The 24,009-nt window shown below is 50.5% G+C and overlaps 6 protein-coding genes across 6 annotated transcripts; 3 read left to right on the top strand and 3 right to left on the bottom strand.

The window, feature by feature from the left end:
• Positions 1–203: 203 nt before the first annotated feature.
• PG986_014083 (uncharacterized protein) lies at positions 204–2,177 on the top strand (the record flags this gene model as incomplete). Its single annotated transcript, XM_066850305.1, has 2 exons — positions 204–278; positions 381–2,177. 2 exons carry the CDS (start codon positions 204–206, stop codon positions 2,175–2,177), a joined length of 1,872 nt encoding a protein of 623 aa, XP_066692543.1.
• A 711-nt stretch (positions 2,178–2,888) lies between these two features.
• PG986_014082 (uncharacterized protein) lies at positions 2,889–4,266 on the bottom strand (the record flags this gene model as incomplete). Its single annotated transcript, XM_066850304.1, has 3 exons — positions 2,889–3,266; positions 3,439–3,582; positions 4,117–4,266. The coding sequence occupies 3 exons, from the start codon at positions 4,264–4,266 to the stop codon at positions 2,889–2,891; spliced, it is 672 nt and encodes a 223-aa protein (XP_066692542.1).
• Positions 4,267–7,176: 2,910 nt separating this feature from the next.
• On the top strand, positions 7,177–8,969 carry PG986_014081 (uncharacterized protein; the record flags this gene model as incomplete). The annotated part of the gene is made up of 2 exons (XM_066850303.1): positions 7,177–7,374; positions 7,476–8,969. The coding sequence occupies 2 exons, from the start codon at positions 7,177–7,179 to the stop codon at positions 8,967–8,969; spliced, it is 1,692 nt and encodes a 563-aa protein (XP_066692541.1).
• A 1,316-nt stretch (positions 8,970–10,285) lies between these two features.
• PG986_014080 (kinase-like protein) lies at positions 10,286–13,776 on the top strand (the record flags this gene model as incomplete). Its single annotated transcript, XM_066850302.1, has 4 exons — positions 10,286–10,625; positions 10,930–11,537; positions 11,601–12,869; positions 12,922–13,776. 4 exons carry the CDS (start codon positions 10,286–10,288, stop codon positions 13,774–13,776), a joined length of 3,072 nt encoding a protein of 1,023 aa, XP_066692540.1.
• Positions 13,777–16,580: 2,804 nt separating this feature from the next.
• Positions 16,581–18,591, bottom strand: PG986_014079 (kinase domain-containing protein; the record flags this gene model as incomplete). Its single annotated transcript, XM_066850301.1, has 4 exons — positions 16,581–16,961; positions 17,027–17,784; positions 17,844–17,997; positions 18,052–18,591. The coding sequence occupies 4 exons, from the start codon at positions 18,589–18,591 to the stop codon at positions 16,581–16,583; spliced, it is 1,833 nt and encodes a 610-aa protein (XP_066692539.1).
• Positions 18,592–21,807: 3,216 nt separating this feature from the next.
• PG986_014078 (chaperonin 10-like protein) lies at positions 21,808–23,002 on the bottom strand (the record flags this gene model as incomplete). Its single annotated transcript, XM_066850300.1, has 4 exons — positions 21,808–22,368; positions 22,426–22,713; positions 22,798–22,808; positions 22,873–23,002. 4 exons carry the CDS (start codon positions 23,000–23,002, stop codon positions 21,808–21,810), a joined length of 990 nt encoding a protein of 329 aa, XP_066692538.1.
• Between the last annotated feature and the right edge of the window lie 1,007 nt (positions 23,003–24,009).

Here is a 24,009-nt window from a genome sequence, read left to right as displayed (position 1 = left end):
TATATGGAAGATATGTCTCCTGGTTCAAAGGATATGGAAAGCAAATAAGAACTCACTACATCATACAATCATCTGCGATACGAAGGGGAGATAGCCACCCACGTCACCACCACCACTTGAAACAAGTTAAACTGCCTACGTCCAACATACCATTTCAGATCTAAGTATTGGCGTGGCCTATACCTGTACGAGATAAGAGAATCATGCCTCCTCGCAAAAGTCTAGCAGCCACAGCCGGGCAAGTCAACGACATCAAACTCGTACGGACCAGCGTCCTGGTAAGCAAGGAGCCCTCACTCTCAAAACGAACTCCATGTCCGTCCGAGATCAAGTGTTATCTGGTACGGACTCGCTAACCTCAGTCGTGTGCGAAACTGCAGTGCAATGGCGACCTCGCGACCTACCCGCCGCCCGCCCGCCGCCACAGCAGCGTCCCCTTCGTGGGCAAAACCCACATCCCCGGCGCCGGCAGGATCGGCCATCGCCAAAACTACACCCACCGCCTGCCCGACGACCTGAGCGCCAAGATCGAGGACGAACTGTACGCGTTGAATCTGTTGCAGCTCACGCGCGACTACCCGCTGAGTCCGTACTGCCTCAAGTACCCGCTCGACTTCCTGCTCGAGAGCCTGCCGGACGAGGTCCGCGGTCGAGTTGTGGTGTTGCTTGAACCGAGTACGTACGCCGAGATGGAGGGCAAGCTGTTTGGGGAGGATGAGGGGGCGTTCAGGGAGGCGTTGGAGGATTTGGAGATGCAACCGCCGCGACAGCGGACGCCGAAACGACAGCGGAAGGTACGATTCCTCGACGGCGATGGAGATGATGATACAGAGGAAGAAAACGACGATGACGAAGATGGCGAAAGAGATGAAGAAGAAGAAGAGAAGGAGGAGGAGGAGGAGGAGGAAGAAGAATATGAACAGTACCCCGCCTTCTTCCACGACATCCGCGACCACGGCGAATACGTCTTCTGGCCCGTCGATACGGGTGGTCACCAGTGGTTCCTCTGCGTGTTACATTTGAAACGCAGCCCGGAGACGTGGTTCCGGGGCGCGGTCTACGACCAAGTCACCGACTTCGCCGTCGTGGACCCCGAATGGAGCAGCGATAGCGACGGCAGCAGCGGTGTCAGCGCCGAGAGCAAGGAGCGCGTGCAGCGCGTGACGGAGCGGCTTGTGAAGATCTTCGAAGTGGGCGGGATCGAGATCGTGCCGGCGAAGATGCGGCGGGAGATTTGGGTAGCGCCGTCTACTGTGCTTCCACCAGCAGTACCACCACCAGCAGCAGCAGCACCAGGGCTGTCTGGTGTTAATATACAGCAACCGCCATCGTCACCGCATTGGGAGTCCGGCGTCCGCTGCTTCCACCTCGTGCGCGAACTGCTACAGCGAGCAACCGCCTACGCCTGCCCCGGCGCCGCCGAGTACGAGGACGAGCGCTTTTTCGAGGCCGGCTCGGGCTGGGTGGATGTGGACGCGGTGCGGCACGAGATGGTGGGGATGGCGCTGCAGCAGTGCAATGCGGCGCTGGGGTATGCTTGTCGGTACTACTTGGCGCCCATCGATACGTTATTACTGGTAGGCGATGGGGATGGAGACGGAGACGTAGAGGATGAAGGAAGGATCGTGCAGCCGGATGCGCTGCGGCCTTCGCCGGTGGGGAAGAGGATGTATGGGCCCGAGACCTTTGACGTGCTCAATGATGGTGGGTTTGACGACCAGGACACTGGTGGCGGACGAAGAAGGCGGGCACGGGGAGGAGGTGGAGGTGTACTGAGAGCGATTGGTGACAATGTCGGCAGCATACTACTGGGTGGACGAAGCAGCAGCGGCGCTGTCGGCGGAGGCGGCGGCGTCGGCGGTGGGGCAGTAGGAGGAAGCGCTGTTGCTGTTTCTTCTTCTTCTTCTTCATCCTCGGCGGCGGCGGCGGCGGCGGGCATGCATCCACCTCCGCGACAAAGGCTACCCCAAACACCAATACACAACAACATGCACAGCATGAACTCCTACGCGTTGAACCGCCGTCCTTCGAAGCGGACGGCTGCGGCTGCGAATATTGATGCTGATGAGGGCAATGATGGAGGAGGAGGAGGAGCAGGAGGAGCGGGAGTTGGCAACTTGAGTCCTACGCGCCAGACCAAGCGCGCGAGGACTTCGAACGGCGACAATGATGCTTGAAAGGGGCGAAGGCGATGCGGCGCGTTTGGGCAGGAAATGGTTCACCCGAGACCGACATGATGAACTGCTGGCTATGTTTTTGTTGTTGTGAATGTCTTCCTGAAAGCGGGGAGTAAAACATGCTCTAGGGAGATGTGATGTGTATTATGACATGGAACTGCAGCTCACTACCGTTTGACAAACGCAATATGTCCATACTGGTATACAGGGTGGATGGTTAGAACTATCGATGATGAGTTCCTTGCTTGTTGAACCTTGTTGGCATACCACTGCTGACTTGGCGGATGATGAATATGAATAGAGGAATTTGCATTGATGCGGAAGATCCGACGAGTGCAGAGTCGAAACAGCATGCTGCGTTTCGGGGTAGGTATGCTCTCAGCGAGAGGAAAGGGGACGGACCAAATGTACTTACTGGTGCTGCAACGCGTTTCTTGACTCGAAAGACCTACCCGCAGCTGGCACGCGTTCAGTCCGATGAGATGCCCAGAAGGGTTGGATCAGAAGCGAACTCGCCCACTGGACGACGAGCGCGACTGCAACTGATACGCGCGTTTGTAGTCTTGCAGCTTCCCAGCAACCGCCCTCCAATCTCCCTTCACTTTTCTCAAGAAACCTTCCACCACCTAACCACTACACTTTTACCTTCACCCCCAATCCCCAACACGACTCTCCACACAGCATATTTTTCGGGACAGCAACCAACCTCCCCTATCCATCATGGACAATGCCACTCCAGGCTCCGAGGTCTATCGCGCGATAGACTACGCGAGAGTCAAGCTCGAAGACGAGTTCGAGAAGCTCAACATGAGGGAAGCCCTCTTCCACGGACACGCGACCAAAACATACACGCCGATCAAGGAGGAGCGTCGCGCCAAAATGTGGGCCAACATGGACGTCAAGGGGCTCACCCTTGAAGAGGCTATCGCCAAGGCGCTGGACCTGGTCTTCGAGTATTGGCAGAAGACCAACAGAAGTCTCATCAGCGAAGCCAGGATGCCGGGGAGAAAGGACATCGCGGCAGAAGCGCAGATGAAGGTGCTCATGGTCAAGATCATAGTGCTTGGGGAGTTGAAGAAGAACCCTGAGCTGTTCCGGGAGGCAGACAGGCAGGTAACACCTGCCCCAGGCGATGGGGCTGATCGTGAGGGCGCCGAGGAGTCTCCGTCAACACGTCCTCGTCAGCAGCAACATCAGCAGGATATGCCCGACAACCGAGGAGAGCAGGCCGTTCCCAACACCTCCTTATCCCGCCACTTACGACCCCGTCCCGGAAACGCGGCAAGAGATCGGATCCAGAACGATGCGGCACCGAGGCTTCCCGACCTGCAGCATCAACTGCAGAGAGTTGACCAGGAACAGCATCGAGGTAGCCAAACCGGCGCAGGACTCCAAGAAGGAAGACCTGGGGGCCGAGGAAGAGGAGGCCAGAATCAACCACGACCTCTCACACGAAACTACCACGATCAGCGCAGCGGAGCTGAACCTGCCCAGACGCCTGCTGATGCACCCCGAGACCAGCAGGTCGACAGATTTTTAGACAGCATCATGGTGCGAACCGAACCGAGTCCCGTGTCGGAGGCGCCCAGATCAGACTCTTACCGACCTGGCCCACGAGGACAAGACACCCAAGCAGCACACCGAGCACAGCCTGCACATCCCACAACCCCCACGAACGAAGGCCCCCGCCGCAACCCTCGTCGCGGTGCAAACAGAAGGGAGCTGGAACCGGCCAACAACAATGCCGATACCAGCCCCAAACGGCCCCCTCCCCGTCGCACGGCGAGGGCCCGAAAAGGAGGATCAGCCAAAAACAAACCCTCATCATCGGCACCACCGCCGGCGCAGCAGAACAGAGCAACCCCGCATTTGCTGGACAAGATCGACAGGCAGTCGGAGGACCTCAAGCAGCGGCTGGAGAAGTTGCAGGCCAACATACGGTCTCAGGAGCGGGCGATCCGGGGGATGGAGCGCGAGTGCAATGATGCCCGGCGCGTCGCGGCGGATTTGCGGCGGGCGCTTTCGGCGCTGGACGAGGTTGCTCGCCGGCCGTGAAAAACAAGGAATTGTTATGGGGCCCAGCTGACATCGGACCTCGATGCTATCTCAACTCATCTCATGGAGGTATGAGTAGGGGCAGGCGGTGTATGCTGTGTGGGTTCATCCTTAAATTGGCTCTGACTGGATACCTACGTTTTTTGGATGGCGGCTGATGAGGAGATGGATATCTACGTGTATCTGGTTGGCGGGTTATATGCTGGATGGTAGTACAGCGTAGGAAATTATGCCACCCCTCGTGTACTAATTGAAGCAATGAATTCAATGATGAGTAACATTCAACAAAACCTTTAATGGTGGGACAGGAGTGACGTGCATATGTCATTGCTGCCAAAGATAAGTCATGTCGTCCAAAGGAGAACGCGAACGGGCGATCAGGCGATCGGCTAAAAGGCCGGCTGTGCAGCATCATCACATCTTGCATTGGCCGGGGGCCAGATCCTGCCATTTGGATGTCGGGCAACGCAACTAACAAACGCGACTTTCTCCATCGGGGCAGGATTCCCGGCAGGGTTCCGAGCGGGTAGGGAGGAAAAAGGAGGAAAAAGGAGGGAAGGGAAGGAAAAGGAACAGGCAAAAAAAAACCTAGGGTATCCCATCCTAGGTGCGCCTATGCCTCCTATTGGTACAGCACGCAAGGGATCTTCCCGACACAATTACATAACGGATGGGTTTGTTTCAATGTTGCCGACCCAAGGATGCCGCGCGGCGTGGTGGCATGTCGCAAGTATGCGAAGCCGACGTCTGGTTTTGAGTGGTGGAAATGGTTTCCCAGATCTGGCCTCTACTCAACATGCCTGAACTGATCTATCTCATAATTGGCACAATATCATGGTTCAGCATGATAGGCCCCCTTTGAAAAGAGTCTCGGTTCTAGAATTTTTCCCATTAATCATTGCTACAAGTATGCCCAATAGACGACTACTTGAAGGGATCATTGCCCATCTGCCCCGAAGCCGACGTAGCCGCTAGACCCTCAGTGGGTAAGGCTTGGCCCAGGGCTTGGGATGGGCTTGGCGGGCATTTTGGCAGGCATGGCGGGCAGACATTTGACATTCTAGACGGGTCAGACATTTTCTTTGACGGGCAAAATGGACACAATGTCAACTAAACTTTATCCCCATACTTGGGGCGCAGATCAAGGCGGGTTCCAGCGGTTCCTCAACCATGGTTCACGTCCCCTCGAGCCGTTCACCCGTGCTGCCGTGTCCGTTACATCAATTGCCTGCCCTGTTGAGATCTACCGCTTCTTCTACCTCCCATCATCGCATACGCGTGAATGAAGAGCCATCAAAAAGAAAAAGTGCATCGTGTCAGATAAAAGGTCCAGCCTTGCACGGGCCGCCGCCACTGCGAGATGAATGGCATGATGCGAGCAGCAGTAGCACAGCAGCCAGCGCGCTCGTACCTAGTAGTAGATTCGCAGCGAGCCAGCTCTTCGCAAGTGCCCCACTAAGCGCTCCCTAGCCCTCTAGCCCCTGGATCCTAAGACCCAAACCCGTTAATGAATTCAGCTTGCTGGGTCTGCAAGTCTGGCAGAGGCAGCTAGCCGCCTAGCCCCCCATTAGCCTGCTGTACCTGGCTGCTAAGGGTCCCTTATCGCGGGACAAGGACAACCAGGTCGAGGACGAGTGCTGGACGATGCTGCACGCCAACCAATCTAGATCATGATGGGCAGATGGGCGAGTCAGAAGTAAGCCCGAGAACAGGAGATGAACAGAGTGCAAGGGCGGATGATAGGCGGGACACCAAACGGTTGAGAGGAAAAGGGAAGCACGATGACAATTGTGTGACGGCAGGTCACAAGTGGCACTTGGGATCTTCACTTCGTAATGTCGGTCGTACACGTAAGTCTGTGTCTACCGCAGACGGAGATCAACATGTACACACAAAGTTACAAACACCGCAACGCAACGCATACCACGCAACGCAGCAGCCAGGCTGGTTAGGAGTTTGTCTGTCCGTGCTGATATCGTATCGCAACTGATTGATTGATTGATTGATGTGCTGATGCGCCATCATGTACCAACGCACCTACACAGCGGGCGGCGGGAGCTGAACAGTGGAGGAGCACGAAGGATGCATGTAGGATGATAGCACCTAGTCCCATTCGATCAATCTTAATAAATGAAAAAGAAGAAATAGACCCTTTTCCCAGACGGATTCCAGCTGCAACTCTTTTGCCTCCTTATTAAACTGCGGCTGTACCTTCCAGTAACCATCGACCTTAGCTGGCGTTTAAGGTCTTGGCAACATCTGCACACTGCAAACTGCACACTGCAAACTATCAGAAGCCATTCCCTACAAGGCATCCGAACATTTCAAGGCCCCCCCCCTCAACTTCCACGCCAAAGGGCGGCGCCGTTTGATCTCGCGTCTCTTCCCTCCTCCAGTCCCATCCATCACCACCACCCGTCATCTTTAATCGCATTCGATGGTGCTGGAGCCCCGACTTGACTTGACCTTCGCCATCTTTTCAGCCTTTTATTTTTGGCCATTGCCCAGCCCAGCCCGAGGCCCCTCCTCTGTTTCTTCTGTCCCTTTTCTCTCTCGAGCTCGTATTCTGTTCTGTGCTACCCAACTGCGACGCTTGCTCGGTCATTCGCACAATACGACATCCTTGAACGTCGGGCCTAATTTCTGTCCACCCACCCGACCGGCGCGCAATTGGCAGTTGACACCGTCCTCACCATCGTCACCACCACCTCAAGTACTTTACCCACCTGCCAACCTTACCTTTCTTCCTCTCTTTTTTTTTCCTTCCACCACTCCGTCAGTCAGAATAGTAGCAGCCACACGAGACAAAGCTTCCCGATTTCCGACTCCGACTCGCGCACTCGCCTTTCCCCCACCGGCGCCGCCCGTGCCGCATCGAGGGCCACCCGACTCGAACCTGTTTAATTGGCGATGCTGTCTCCACTCCCACGTTGAGCCGTCCTCCATGTTTCCCAGCAAAGTTCCCCGCGTCGTCCTCTTGACGGGGCTGGTCTTGCTGTTCCTCGTCATTGGCACAAACTACTACCTCTACGACGATGACCCGTTCCGCCCACCGCCCAACAGCCTGCAACAGCAGCCTAGCAGTCCCAAACCACCGGCCCCGGTCGTCCCTCCCGTCGCCGGCTCCAAGAATGAGGCTTCCGTAGGCAAAATCGAACAGCAGCCGCCCCCGCAGCCCCGGCTGCTCACGACGATCGCCCTGTCGCCGACACCGACGATAAGAAACCCCATGGCGCTCCTCAGGCAGATGCTGGGCAAAAGCCTCCAGCAGCCTCAGAAAACGAAGCACTGCCACCGCCTCCGCCGCCGCCACCACCAGCAGCGAAGCCTTCGGGCCAACCAGGCGCAGAAGAGCACAAGACGGCGGCGACGCCGGCCCCACCTGCTGAATCCCCCAAGTTCGACCACGGCGACGAACACCCACCACCGCCGCCAAACAACTGCCCGACCGAGCTCGACTTCCTGGGCAAGACCGGCAAAGAACTGAAACTAAGTAGTCACGTCAAGTACAGCCGTCGCTGTATCACGCCCGTCTTCTCGGCCGATGTCAACAGGAACGAGGTCGTCAACATCTCGACCCCTCTCACGGGGGAGGGAGAGACCACCATCGACATGAAGAACTGCGCTGCGAACAAGCTTCCCCAGTGTATCCCCATCAAGCTCGACGTCCCGAAACCATATCCCAAAGAGAAGTTTAACAACATGATCTTCGGCATTTCGACCGGCTACGATCGTCTTAACGACGCGAGCTCGGTGGACACATTTGCACATTGGATGGCGGACACCGACGCGCAGCTGATCGCCCTGGTCACCGACATGCCGGAGCGAACGGCCGCCGAGCTAAAGGCTCTCAACAAACGGTTTGCCGATGCGCACATAAATGCCACCCTTGTGAGGGCCCTGGACGACTCCTTCACCACGAGTCAGTCGCATTTCACCGTGCTGGTCCATATGCTCAACCACAGCACACCCGAGACCCAATGGTACGGGCTCTTGGACGACGATACCTTCTTCCCCAATCTGAAGCCGCTCTCGGATGCGCTGGCCAAGTTCGACCACCAGAAGGACTACTACATCGGCACCCTTTCGGAGGACTTTGCGGCTGTGCGCAACTTTGGCTACATGGCCTTTGGAGGCGCCGGTGCATATCTCTCATCTGCGCTCGCACAGAAGCTTGGCGACAATGCGCTCAAGTGCATCGAGGAGGCCACCGCCCCCGAGGGTGACATCATCATTCGAGACTGCGTGTACCGGCACTCCAAGGCCAAACTGACCATCCTCGACGAGCTGTGGCAGCAGGACCTGATGGGCGACCCCAGCGGTTTCTTCGAGTCGGGCGTGCGGCCGATCAACCTCCACCACTGGAAGAGTTGGTTCCACCTGCGCCCCGAGAAGATGTCTCTGGCGTCGAATCTCTGCGGAGACTGCTTCTTGCAAAGGTGGCGGTTCGGCACGGACGAGGTCCTGTCCAACGGTTACTCGATCGCCAAGTACCGCGACGGGCTGGAGGAGCTGGACCTCAATTTCATGGAGAAGACGGCGTCGAATCTCAACAACGGCTTCGATTTCAGCATCGGACCCTTCCGGCCTGTCATCCACCCCGACGCCAAGAAGAGCTTTCTGTTTGAAGATGCCAGCATCGACGACAAGGGCGTCCTGAGGCAACTCTACGTCTGGCGAGGCAATGCCGAAATAGGCGAGATGGACGAAGTCGTCGAGCTGGTCTGGAAGAAATAAAACCAGAAAAGAAAGCTCAAATCAAAAACTGAGTTGGTTAGGGGCGCAAAGGGGGAGATACCACTTGAGAGACATAATGAGCAAAACCTACTCTAGATGCAGGCTTGTCTTGAAACGATTGGTTGGTGTTTTTTTATATTTTCTCTCTTTATCGGGGGCCGAGAGAGAATTTTTGGACATTTCTTCTCCGCGTACTACTACTTTTTGGTCTTTTCTGTACATTAACGCCTGACGAAGACTCAGCGAAAAAGCATATTAAACGGCGGCGGAAAAATTCGCATATGCTTGTTTTGAACTGCTTTTACCTCCTTCTATAGCTGAAGAAGAAGATGATGATGAAAGACGAAGCACACGCAATTTGGCCTTTGATGATGATGTCTGTCTGCGATCATTGATGCCTTGACGTATTCTGGGTTTTTTTTTCCGCATGTAAAAGCTCATTGCGAATATACGGTGATGCCCGTCTGACTTTGTGGCTGCGCTTGCAATGCGATTTTGTCACCCGTGTGGCCGGCCCTCCAGAGGTCAGAACCTTATCGTGACAAGTGGCCTACATACATGTACGTATCGCGCAGACAGCTGCTGATTGATTGATGCCACTGCCCACGGCGGTGGCGCCAATTGATAACGGACCGAGAGCTCTTTCTGGCAGCAGCACCCTTCCGTTCCTGACACCAGGGTTTCGGGCCCGTTATCGTGAACTCGGATATCGCCCTTGGTTAGGAGATCATGAAGAGTGGCCGGGGACGGCTCGGTCACTATCTCGGGAAAGTATAGGCTCAGCCTTCAGGTGGCTTTTTGGGCATATTGTTGCGCATAAGCATATATCAGATAGTGTTAGTGGCGGTTGCAGAATCCCAAGAACCAAACCTTTGTCAATATAGCTTGCCGAGGCCCTTACCACGAGACCTCAACAGTACGTGGGTCCGGGTGCTTCCAAGGTTCAGATACAGCACGGCATGTAATATGTAAGAAGCGTACCTTTTTGCAATTTAACATGGAGCGAGTTGATGAGGTCTACTCCCAGTGATTGGCATAGCCTGAACGCAGATACGGTACGTCAGCATTGGCGTACAGAACTTCAGTCACTGCTGGTGTACCGCTGGGCGTACCTAAGTGCTTCGGAGTACATATACGGCTTGGAGTTCAATTGGGGTAAGTCGACCATCCTCCCACCAACCTGGTAAACTACGGCGCTCTTTGCGACGCTTCTAAGAATGAGAACCTTGACTTGAATACTCCATATCTTTCATTCCTACATACTACGGGGCAAACAAAAGATACCAAAAAGAACTCATAGGTCGGCCGCCTGGATCATGCTTTTCGACGACGCATTGTCTGGTAGCCTTGTGTCGTCCAGTAACGAGGTGACGTCATTAGCTCGTTGGTCATCCCACAGCGTCAACACTGGCATCGAACAACAGGGTCCATTGGATTTGGTTTCAGCGCTCGCCGCGGCGCAGCAGCTGAATATCGACTTCTTGCCTTTCAAATGGGAGAGACGATCTAGGCCTCTGGGCCACGGAGGAACGGCTAATGTGTTTCAGTCACCAGTCGACAATGAGGCCAGTATCGTCTTCAAGGTTTTTCGGGATGCCGAGTTCGTAGAAGCCAGAGACCCTACCGTCCAGATCCAAGATACCGACAAAGCCCTCCGTGTGTTCGTTCACGAGATCAATATGCTGAAACTCCCGCACCTGTGCAACGAGCCGAATGTCGTTCAACTTCTTGGAGTATGCTGTCAGATACTACCCAGCGGTACAGTCTGGCCCGCAATGGTAATGGAGAAAAGCAAATTTGGCAACCTATTTGAGTTTACTCGACAAGTCAACACATGTTCCATACACCAAAGATTAGAACTGTGTACACAACTGGCCAGCGCGGTATTACGACTGCACGGCCACGGTATAGTTGAATGGCTCTTCCCACAACCAAGTTGCATTAGCTAACTATATCACAGGGATAATACACGGAGACTTGAAGCCCGAGAACGTTCTAGTAGACGTGGATGAGTCTGGCGGAAACGTGGTGAAGCTTATTAATTTCGGATATTCAGCCTACTTCGGCGGCCCCATGCATCCTCATGGGGTGTATCTACCAAAGTCCGAGCCATGGCATGCCCCTGAAGTGAAGCTGGACCATTCCTTCACTTTAGAAGAAGCTCAGTGCGCGGATACATATTCTCTGGCTTTGGTTTGTCTCTGGCTCATCTTTCACCAACAACCAACCAGCAGCAAGGGTACCTCGGGAGTCTCGAGGGCTGTTCTCTTGCAACTGAGGGATCAAGGCAAGAACTTGAAAAGTTTCGCTTTAGACTGTTTAAAGAGCTGCAAAGAACTGGATAACAGTCTACGTAATGAGTTGCTCGGGATATTTTCGGCTGCTCTATCGACCAATGTTTACGAACGGTTACAGGGGCTACGAAAGCTGGCCGCCCTGGAGGGAATCAACCCCTCCGAATTTGGTACGAACACTTCCGATATCGTTAACCGAAGTCCTGGGACAGGTGGTAGCAACATATTGTTGCAACTCGGTGGGGGTTACACCCAAGGGGATGACGCCTTTTCGGTATGTAGCAGAAATCTCTTCATCTACCGTCAAGTTATATTGCTGATATGATTAATTCCCTAGATAAGGAGATCGTCCCTCCAGTTCCTCCGCATGGACCTCAGATTACAGGCCGCAATCTGTAGATCATTGCAAGGTCGGCTGAACCGCCAAGATGGCTCATCAGCTGAATGGGCCTCATTCCAACTTGCGTTATGTGCTAGACTGGGGTTTGGTATCTCTCCTGACCGCAATAAGATGCTTGAACACCTTCAGTCAAGCAACCGGACCACGGTTGACTTGGAAGACGAGATCCAATATCTGAAGAACAGCAACTTGGTATATGCTTCGCCGGTGTACGCCCAACTGCAGGAGCGCGATGTCCTTTTGACGGAAGACTCGATAACTCCTGACGATGACACGGTTACCACCAAATCGTACGATATATACCAAAGGCAGATCACGGCTCTCAAAGATGTCTTAGGTGCAAGGCATGAATCTGTTCTTCGTTTGAGCCAGAGATTGGCTTTTGTAAGCCATACGCTTAAGAAATATACAGAAGCCGATTCATTGCGACGTGAATTGAGCGCTATATGGGAAGAGCGACTTGGACCAGGTTACCGTGGGAGTTCTACCTGGATTCACGAGCAGGGTAACCTGGCAGTGGTCATTAGCGACCAGGTAGGTCGCGAGGATGAAGCTGAACAAGTATATGTGGACCTTTTCCGGCATCACGATAAACACGACCCGAATAAAACGTTGCTGGTGGCTCGAACCTTCGGAAATCTTGGACATATGTACGAAGTCAAAGGAGACATCGCTAAGACATTGGACTACTATAAACGAACATTGTACCTCTTGGAGGAAGACCTGGGTCTTTACCACCAATACACCCTCTTGGCGGCACGGCAACTTCTAAATGCGTCACAGACAATCGGCGATACCACTAGTATCCCTGATATCGTCGAGCCTCTGCAGCAGAGATATGAGGACGCAAATGGCCCGTGGGATTACAGGACCCTTAATCTGGTCCTAGACATAGCCCGCACATACCACAGCAGAGAGGCATACGATAAAGCAATATCGAAATACAAGCGTGTGCTGGGAGGGCCACCTGGCACATCTGATCCACGATTCAGATACAAGACTACCGCATTGGCCGAGTTAGCCTGTTTGTACTTTCATACGGGTAGGCCCCACGAAGCAGGCGAGACTATACCGCTCTTGAGGGAGTGCTTTCACTCCGAATTATTAAACGAGGAAAGAACAGACCTCCAAATACTTGCGCAGGCCACCCCGCAGCATTTTGACAGGAAGACGCCTTCCGATACGTTGGCACTTACTAGGGATATTGTGGCTGCTCTCGAAAGTCGACTCGATACGCAGGATGCGAACTTGCCACTAGCTCACCAAAAAGCTCGCTTCTCAGTATTTTGATAGCGGAGCTTATAAGGAAGCGGAAGAAGCGTATCTCAAGGCCTTGAACTGTGGTACTGATGGATACACTTGGACCATATCCAACATGATTGCGACCAAGCGACAGCTTGGCGAGACTTACCGAAGGCAAAACAGGATGATCGAAGCCGAGCGAGTTTTGAAAGAGGTAGAACTGGAGTACCAAGAGCGGCAGTTCACGAAGAGTGATGGATACGTGTTCGCTCTTGAGTCGCTTGGGCTCCTTTATGAAACACAGAACCGCCGAGAGGAAGCCATTGATTGTTTCCAGCGTAGCCTACAGGCCACGGAAAGTTGCCATGGGCAAGACAGCCTGAGGAGTATACAACTCACGACCAAGCTTGCTAATCAGTACCTGGACATACAACAGCCAGAATCTTGCGAACCTCTCTATAACGAGATTAAGTTGAAGCTTCGACAACATTGGGACGGTCGATACGAAGCTATGTACGAAGTACACAATCTTGCAGACTTGGAAAGGCGCCTGGGAAAGTTCGAAGACGCGCTCCAGGGTTATGAACATGCCAGGCAGGGCTTTCACCAACGATTCGGGAGTGGCAGTTTGGAAGTAATCACTACGCAGAATAATATCGCAAGAGTTCTATACAAGAGGGGGAACCATGATGAGTGCCGACGGCTGCTTCCACCTCTGCTCGCGAGATCCAGAGTCAGTCTTGGAGCGGACCACATCCAAACGACAAAGATTGTGGAACTAATGGAGGCTGTGTTGAAAGATGAAGGAAAGGCCAGGAACTTTTTCGAAATTAAGAGAATGAAAAGGGGCGTCGGGAGATGGAAATGGTAACGATGACCTCATCCAACCATAAACGGGATCAATCTCAAGATGAATACCGCAGGACGGACACAGGATATACCAAAGTAAAGCCAATGAAAAAAAAATAAAAGCGTAGAACATCCAAGTTTGGACTCAGGTTACCACTCCTGTCGTATGTCGTCTTCGCTGATCATCTCCTCGCGTTGTTTCTGGGAGGAACAAGAGGATAACTGTTTCACCACGAGATCCACAAAGTTTGAGCGGCGAATTGAAAACTCATCGTCCCCTTTGAGACTTCTGGGGATATTGAGATCTCCCTCCAGGCATCGCTTAACGGCTTGGCGATACCCAGTTCCCATGGATTGAGCGAGTCGTTTGACAGGATCCTCCATCAAGTAACGCTCAAAAGAGGTAGTTTCCCGGCCTTGGCTTTTAGTCATGGAATTTTTCTTTTGCCACCGTTCCGCAATGTTCTCAAGCATTTCCCAGAGACCTATCTCCAAGAGAACCATCCCCAGGCTATAATAGTCATGCATCTGGTGGTATCTGACGTTGCGATCTTCTCGATAGGCAGGATCTTGGTAGCGCAGATGGGACACATTAAGCCGGCCACCCCTGCTACGGGCCACCCCTGCTACGGGCCACCCTTCTATCTTATTAACCCTTACGATCACTACCCCTAAATGTGTATATAAGTTAGCCATTTTCCATCGTAGAATTAATTAAAATACATTATTCTTTTCCTCTTCTTTTTTTCTTTTTATTTATAATAATAATTAACGAGAAAAAGTTATAGGCTACGATTTAAATTATTTCGGATAGTCGATTAATTAAATTTACCGCGAAATTATATAGTATTTCGCGGATTACGATTTCCGCGCGAATATAAGGCCGTCCGATAATCCGAGAGAGAAATAAATCTTTTTAAGCCTTTTTTATAATTAAGGAGGCTCGGATTATATTTTAAACCTTTACGTAATATACTCTTAGCGTCTTACCTCTTTATTATATTTTTCGAATCTTCGCTTAACGTATACTTAAGGCCGCTAATAATAACATTATACTTAAAAAAAACTAAGTAAAAAAGTTTTATAAGCGCTATTAATTAATTAATTTTACTTTTTTAAAATCGATAGATTTTAAATAAATTATAATAATTTCCGAGGAAAATATATAAAAGTTTTTTAATAGGCTTAATTATAATTTTATTTATAATACCCTTATCGAGTATATTTATAACGTTAACGAAATAAATAATTAAATTAGCCTCGGTAATAATTAAATAGTAATCGGTCTTACCGGCTTAAAACGAATTATCGTTAAAGATTTTATTAATCGCGAATAGGTATTAATTATTAAATACGTTAACGTAAATAATTAAGCCCTCCCGCCGCTAGTTATATTTAAAGGGTTATCGGTTTAGTAGTAATGGTTCTTAACGGCGGAGGAGGACCTGGCGGCGGAAATTAAAGACTAGCTCTTCGCGGCGTTACCGAAAGGGTGGATAAGTAATAAGCTAGCGTTTATATAGCTTAAAAAGATCTTTATCCTTTAAATTACACCGGCGTAGGGGGGATTAATAAAAGCTTTTTATATTAAATAGTTATTCTAGCTACGCTATTATAAAGTTTATATTAAAATGCTTAGATAATAAGATTTAACTCCTCTTTTTTCCTGTTTATATCTCGTATCTCTTTTAGCCTTTTAATCTCGGCTCCTTTTATATATTAAAAGAGAGGTTCCGCCGGATAATAACTTTCTATTACTTAGGGCTTTAAAATATAACGATAAGTAAGAAAGATTTTATTTAGTATTAATGCGAGGCTCGTAAGATAGCTTTTAAAAAGATTAATATACTAAGTAGTTTAAAAGCTATTAGTATCTTCCCTTATAATATTAATAAACCCTTAAATAGTAAATTTAAAAGGGATGCGGACCGGCAGGCTTAAGCTAGACCTTTTAAGCCACCACCGATCGATTCGTACGCTTAATTTACCTTTTATAAGTTAATAATATTAATTAGCTCTCGGTAAATTAAGTAGCTCACTACCTTATTTACTAGTGATAATGTTATATTCGATAGCACCACTTAGCGTTATCTATTTAGGAAGCTTAAGAAGGGTTTTAATATTTTAATAAGCTAGATCCGTAATTTAAAGTACGAGAAGTCTATCCTAGAGGTAAATCTAGAAAGAGAAAGAGGAAAAAAGAAGAAAAGAATAATCCCTAACCCTAATTAAAAGTATATAACGATGATAGATATATATCGTATATAGAGAGGGATAATAGAGGATACGTAGGAAGGTTTAATAATAACTATATTATCGTCGGCGTAAGACGCTATTCTAATTAAATTTAACTTTAAAAGTAATGCTAAGAGTATTATCGAGGTATTATATAGTTGATTTAGTATTTTTATAATTTATTATTATTTTTTAATTGAATTGTTTCTATATTATAGTATTATTATTGTTTTGTTTTTTACCCTGGCCCGTAGCAGGGGTGGCCCGTAGCAGGGGTGGCCGGCTTATCTGTAGGCCCTTCGGTGAGCCCCATATCATCTCGCCTGCTGTATAGAAAGCCCAGAAAGTAGGGACCGCGCTTGATCTCTCTCCATGAGCCCTCGTCCTTCTTCTGGTAGTGAAACCCAATGTTGAAGGATGAGATGCTGCGATGCAGCCATCGAGCCGTGTGGAAATGCGCCACAGACGTAGCCAAAGACGTCGCCAATTGGTAGCACAATTCCAAAGGGGGCTGGTACTTCAATCGTGCTTGGGAGTCTAGGATCTTGTTTAACGTCGTGAACCCTCCATGGCTAGAAGGTAGCCGGTAAACTAGCGCGCACAGCGCTGACTGGGGGTCTTGGTAGTATCCTTCGCAAGTATCCTAAACGAGTGGCTGTCTGCAACTGAGTTTGCTTGCTTCAATAGCTCGGTGATGTTCTTTAACCTTGCATGGAGCTGGTTTGCTTGGGCTGGGTCACTGTGCATGACAGTATAGCCTTTGTACTCAACGACTACTGGACGCCTTTGCCCATCCTCCTCTTTTCCAGCCACAAGCTCGGTCATCAAGAAGTCGCCGACAGGACGCCCGGGAAGTAGCTGGCCACTGTTGAGAGGCAACGGTCCCGATGACTCTCGTTCCTGAAGTACGTCAGGCATGACCCGAATGGCCGCTAGCTTGGCGAAGTAATCAGTATAGTCGCTGATATCTGTCTGTTCCAGGTCCATTGCAATTTGGCCGTTGGCTCTTCCTCTGCAGAGAAACTGATCCCGCATACTCGGGCCCAACTACGGAACCGAGTGTGCTCAAGAGCCGCTGAAAATGTTTCTGCATTCTTGCGAAGCTCTTGGAACTGACCCTGAACGGTGCTGCTCACCATCGCCAACGCCACGTGTTGAGATTTGAGTTCAACTTCATTGGCTGATGGTCGACGATTTGGGTCCACTTGAAGGATAGATTTGGCTGTGCGACTCAATAATTGACGCTCAATCAAGTTGACTTTGCTTTGCTCGCCCAAAAGCTGCATGACGGCTGGTTCGTCCGAGCCAAAGCGGTGGAATCTATGCGTAGTCGTCGATTCTCGTACCTGTTTTCTCGCTTTGAAGAATTGTTGAATTTCGTCAGGTCCACTAGCTAGGAATGCAATCATCTCTGCGATGATACAGCCAAGTGACCAAATGTCGCTTGATCGGTGCACTCGAGGCTTCTCCTTGACTGTTTCCTCGGTGAAACATTCTGGTGGGCTGTAATAAGGATGGACGAGTTTCCACGATGTTTCCGACCCCTCATCTGCTGCCTTTAGTCTAGAGAGACCAAAGTCAGCTAGGATTAGTCGATTGTCTTTGATGAGGATGTTTTGTGGTTTCAAGTCATGATGCAGACCTATCAGATTGAGTCGAATCCCGCTCTCAACGTAGAGGAAATCATGCAATGAACGGAGGCCGGAACAAAGTCCAGGAAGTGCCAGTACAAGAAGTTCTCGGGGTGAGAAAGGACCTGTACTTTCTCCTTTGAACACCTGTGATAGTGTTCCACCTGTAGCATTGGGAAATATGATGTTGAGTTCTTGAGTTCCCCTTTGTACTCGTAGCAACTTAGAAGCTGCACGACATTTGGATGGGACACCAGACTGAGAACCTCAAGATCCTTCAATTCTTTCTCGAAGGAGATGTCCTTGGAGGGTTTCGCCTTGGAGGAGATTGCATCTCCCTGGGACGAATCTATGCACTTGAACTGCTTGCGCACAAACTGAGAACCTATTAGAACTACTGGCGACATAGGATGATCGTGGGGGAGTCAAACCTGTGTTTGTGTAAATCTATGATGCGTAGAAGGGATGTCGATGTCAAACACCACACCAAAACTACCTTCACCTCTGTCATTGACTCTTGTAAAGGGAAGCACAGTGTCGGTTTTGAAGGAGCGTACGAATACACTTCGTGAAAAAACCGGAGCCGAGGATCCGTGCTGCCAATGACTAAAATCTGAAGTCGCATTGGCATCACCCAGAGTCTTCTTCAAGTAAGGTAAACCGAAAGGCAATCCATCGTCTCTAGCCGATTGTTTGAAGCTGTCCGACTCGAGGAACTTCTGAATCAGTCCAGGTTGTCTGATTAGTACAAGGATCGCAAATATCCTGTGTGTACCCTGGAGGACCCCAGTGACAGCACTGCCAATATGTTCGATTGGTAAACCAGAACTGCCGCTTTGACTACTATCAATAAGTGCATGCCTAACATTGTCCTCTGACATGATGTTCTTGATAGCTTCGTTGGCCCAGAATGATGTTCCACTAGAGTTCTTCTGCTCTGCTTTGTATATCAAACGTCGTAGAGCCTCCATCGTATCTTGAAGCACAGGGAAAATGACGATCCCAAGGGCGAATATTGTAGTGAGTGTTCATTTCTTTTTCACACTGACAGCTTCGATGTCGTCCTGTTGATTTGACCCTGGTTAGCTGGGAGACTTCTCTATCCGCTATAGGTGAGCACTGCTAACATCGGATAATTCTCTTGGCGCCGTAATAACGTAGTGCTCCTCCGTCTCCTAGCAATATGCGTATGTCAGCTCTAGAACGCAGCTTATGAGAAGAGACAGGCAACCAACCTCAATGTCGTAGTTTCCAGATGGGAACAAGGCTCGTAGCTTTTCCTTCAACTTGTCCAAGTCGATGTATCGCAACCGGAGACTTTGCTGAACCATTGCTCGAAGGTGTTGATTGTTCAATGCTGTTACAATATGCTCGCTGTGATTAGAGAAAAGTAAGAATTGAGATATGAGCTGAGAGAAGTACCACTCCTTGTTTGGAGACGACGAGAAAACATGTCTACTATCGCCCTACACGTGAGGAGGTTAAATCAGGCAGCAGTCACGAACGGCCTGTTTGGCATGCTTTGCCGCCTAAACTACATGACCTTATCTAGTGACCAGTGACATGGCTTTTCCCTTCCTTTCCGATGTCACACGGGGGAAGGAAGCTGACAAATCGGGCAACGAAGCCGTGGTGGGTTGCCGCAGCCTGACGCCTCGGCACCAAATAGAAAACAATAGAAACCGAAAGAGGGGAAGTGAGGCGAGCACATGTGACACTCCTCCATGAGGGCCAATCAATCGTACATCGGGTCAAGGGAAAAGCCAGTTCGTGTTTCTTAAACTTCGGATTCTGACCAATATTAGGGTATCCTTACGTTGCCTTTTGGTTCAGCCTGCAGCTAGTTGAATGGTTGCATCGGTGGCCATGAGGCCATTCTGGCTCGGCAAGTTAGACTTGGTTTTGCTCCGCCTTGGTCAACTTCTAAGCCTCATGGCATTGCCAGGTGGAATATTGATTAACTACTGTCTCATACACATATAAAGGCAATGAATGACAGGTAGTTGATGCAAGTAGTCACCGTTGCAATTACAGGCCATGGCGCATGACTTTATTTCGAATTGCAGCATAACATTGGGCGTGAACGAGAAGCATTTCCGCTGCCATTACGCCAGCAACCGACACCGTCTCTTTTGCCACAAGGATGATTCTACATTAGTCCATACACTGCGCGTAGGCCATGACGGCGGATGTTAGTATTATTCAGAGATCGTACGAATCAGCAAAATTTACAATATAGTCTAGTCAGTATTGGCCTTCTGGATAATACGGATCAAATTCGGAATCACATTAAGGCAAGGCTATGTAAAGGATGATATGTCGCTTTTACTAACCTGTGGCTTATAGATTAACCCGGATCTTCTAGATCACGACTTTTAGTAAGCCCTTCACCTTGGCCAACAAGTGATTGCTGTGGGGGCGTAGGACCGGCTTAGCTAATATAAAATGTAGTTTCATCACACAAGACCATTCCTGGAGCCGTTTGAACAATACAGAGGCCGCATTCCAGATGTTATATTCTAAATTCTACCTCGCTCTTCCATTTCTTGACTGTGTGTGTTCTTTCGGGTTCAAAAAGCATGAGGATCACCACAACTGGATAGGGTTCCGGGCAGAGACTTTACATCAGGACCAAGGAAGGCAACAAGAGTTCCAGTATAGTGAGAGAAGCCATGTTCCCGAGATTTTACGTGAAGTGTGAGAACTGCAACTATTATCTTCTAACCCAACCTAGATATATTCTACAACATCCAATTCATGGAACAAAACGCACATGGAAAAGGTGATGCTTGGTCGTTGCGGCAAACAGGGGTATATCAACAGCTCAGCTTCAAACCCTTTCGGACTCGTTGGATGATCTTACGAGCATCCCAACTCTCCCATTCCAATGTTCAAAGCCTTTTCAAACCTGAGTAGGCTGAGAGCCGGGATATGACAGACCATCTAATTTTGCCTCATATAATGCTCATGTCATCCATGCTTGGAAATTGGAGGGCCTATTTTGATTATCTACATTCACGCCTGGCCCATCTTGTGAGTTTGTCCAACCCCATAAGTGGTGCTGCTACTAACTGCAAGGCAGAACGACAAGGCATGCTTCTCAAAGGTCAATGATAATCCGAGCCAACATGACTATCGAACTTCATTCGCTGATTGCCAGCATCTGCAACTTTTAAAGCAGAAACTCCTCCGTGCAAGCCACATATTGCAGTCAGACTTGGTAGTTCTGAAGCAGTTTTTGGAGCATTGCAAGACGTTGAAGAGCGTCGTTGATACATTGCGAATTGACAGATACAGCACGGAGCTCAGCTATCATGCAGAGGAGATGAGAAATCAGCAACATAGGCTTTCCTGTCTTCAGCAAGAGGCCGAAGGGACAGGTTCTCTGGTACGCTTTCACTTTGCCTTCAACCACTAGCATTAATTCCATACGCTGATGATTTCGAGTTACGAATTACCTTCTCAAGATTCTGGGGTTCAGAAACGAGAAATGTCTACGCGACAGTAGCCATGATACGACGGTGCACCTAAGCTTCCTGCAGCAAGCTTCAACGCAATCCTCACAGGAAAGCACAGTGATGACGGATTTGACGAGCAAGTCTTTGGAAGAGTCGAAGATTGTGAAGGCATTCACTCTGATCGCTATATTCTACTTGCCAAGTTCACTAGTCGCTGGGAGTTCACTCTCGTATATATAGAAACCCCTCTATCACATAATGTCTGATTGGCATTTTAAAACAGAGCATATTCAGCACCGGTTTAATTCATTTCGATGATGAGTTACGGGTGTCTCGGTTCACATGGGTATTTGCTGTTTGTGCAGTCTTGCTGACCCTTTTCACTTACTGGATTGTCATCTTTGCGAAAAGATACAAGAATTAGGTATTTGGCAGGGTTTGAGAAGTCTTGCATGCGCAGATATAATAGAGACAATGGTGTTGTCGTATCGAGTAGAACATTTTCCGACTACGAGAAGCTTATCACAAAGAGAAGAAGATCACTGTCGGATAAATAACATGCACGGCATACGAATGATGATATATATATAAGAACCGACGATATGGATTTGTATGGGAGATCTTTCTATAAGTCTAAGTACCATTGACTATTCTCTCAGTTGAGTTCATCAATGTATCCCTGTGTCTAAAGTAAAGTATCCAGAACAAAATGATCAGGGCCAATCTATGTCAGTTGATCAAGACGGCCCTGTAGTGAACGTCGCCCTTCTCCAGCCTGTCCAGAGCTGTCTTGATGCCCTCCTCATTCATCGGGAACTTCTCCACAATGGGCTCGATGCGGTGGCGTGCGGCAAAGTCCAGCATCTGCCGGTGCAGGTGTCGGGGCGCCACAAGACTGCCCTGGACATTGATACCGTGGTCGACCAGAGGCGTGTAGGGAATCTCAAAGTTCCCCGACGAGACGGACAGCGGGTAGATGGCGCCGCGGGGCGCCATGACGGGCAGGATCAGGTCCCACTGCGGCTGCGCCGACGTCGTGACCAGGAGTCGGTTGACGGGGCGCGAGACGGACAGCGAGGTAGCTCCCTTGGTGGCGACGAACTCGTCGGCGCCGAGCGCGAGGGCCTGCGCCTTTTTGGCCTCGGAACCCGAGAAGACGACGACGCGGCAGCCCATGCGGGCGGCGAACTGGATGGCGAGGTGGCCTAGGCCGCCGACGCCCATGATGCCGACGGTGTCGGTAGACTTGATGCCCTGGAGCGCGGTGAAGGTGGTGGCGCCGCCGCATTGCTGTCATATGCGTTAGCTTGCGTCGAGATCGGAAGAATGCAATCTGATGATACTCACCAAGGGGGCGGCGACCTCGTCGCGCATGTCATCGGGGATCCGGTGCAAGAAGGCCTCGCGCCAGACCGCGTTGGTGGCAAAGCTTCCCTGGCCGGGGTTGGAGCTGCCGTACAGCGCGGCCTCGGCGCAGTAGGTCTCGTTTCCGGTGAGACACTCGATGCAGTGGCCGCAGCTGTTGCTCTCGTACCCCCACCCGACGCGGTCGCCAACTTTGAGGTACTTGACGTCGGGCCCGATAGACTCGACCACGCCGATACCCTCGTGGCCGAGGACCATGTCTTGTCTTTTCTGTGAGACTAGTCAGTCGTGTATGTCCCAAATAGGGGTTCTGGGTGGGGTTATATAGCAGGGGGAGGGGGGGGGACCACTAACGTAGTGGAGATCTGGGTGGACATTGTCAGATTTATGCAAGATCAAATGTTTATTGGGTGGAGTAGGTTGACTTACCGGTTCCGCATACCCCGGAGGCTGTGATTCTCACGTAGACGTTGTCGCCGGTGAGTTCATCGGGCTTGGTCGTGGTGCTCTGGCGGGGAATGCCGTCCTTCTGACCCTTGAAGACAGTGAAGCTAGGCATGGTGATTGGTTGGATGTTTCTGACCAATGACGAATGCTATTTCAATCAGGATAGGGTGGCTTGTTGGAGTGGTCGTCTTTGCTGAATGCGTGGGCGTCAAGGCGTACTCGTTGTCGCTGATGCTCTGCTTCATCTTCCTGGCCCGTCTGGGGTTTCGGCTTCCTTTTATCGTCGCCATTACACGTCGAAACAAGATGAACATCTGAATAATACGTCGGCGTGTAGGACATATCGCATCAATCGCCTGGCTTACCTAAAGCCGGGCGTTCATACAGCCGGGGCCAATGCCAAGCTTCGTCTTGGCTATCCCCAAGACACCAGTTAGTCAGCCCCCAAGAGGTTCCCCCCTTGTGCTACTATAGGGATTTGATTGTCCCGCCCGGCTTAGGTCAGGCAAAGCTGCTGACAAAAACCTCGATCCTCGAGTTCCCCCGACGCTGGAAGTGCTTCGTTGGGGTAGCGGCCTTGGCTGTGTAACCACACTTTCACACACAGCGAATCCCCATGTTTGGTCCTCTGTCGGGTGAATTGTGACTAATCCCCCTCGCTGCCCCTTGGGGGAAAATGCGGAGAGAAGGTTTTGGAAAATCAGAAATCCGGATTGGGGGCATGTTGTGATAGCAAATGCAGGTTTGGTCCATCGGCGATAGAATGAAATCTCCCTCTAATCCTCTAATGTGTCCAGGAGACAATTGGTGTCCAGGTATGTCATCACCTCTTGTCCGCCAGGACCAATTAATCATCTATCTGAATGCACCGATACTCGTTAGATCCTCTCTATTGCCTCAGCTCGACGACATCCGTCGCATTTAGAATCCTCGTCCATGCCGGCGTTACTAAAGATTGGGGCGAAGCGACATCCCATCATCACCTAAGCAGAACTATATAATATGTGACATATGACCGGTCAAGGAGAATTGCGTTCAATGTAACCTATGCCCTTTGAAAAGCCATAATGACCCAGGCGCACACCACTTGGGATATAACATCTTGATAACCAGATGAGC

Source organism: Apiospora aurea (assembly GCF_038362705.1).
Source record: "Apiospora aurea strain CBS 24483 chromosome Unknown utg000010l_segment0_segment0, whole genome shotgun sequence".
Taxonomy (NCBI): Eukaryota; Fungi; Ascomycota; class Sordariomycetes; order Amphisphaeriales; family Apiosporaceae; genus Apiospora; species Apiospora aurea.
This window is presented reverse-complemented; position numbering and strand designations above follow the sequence as displayed.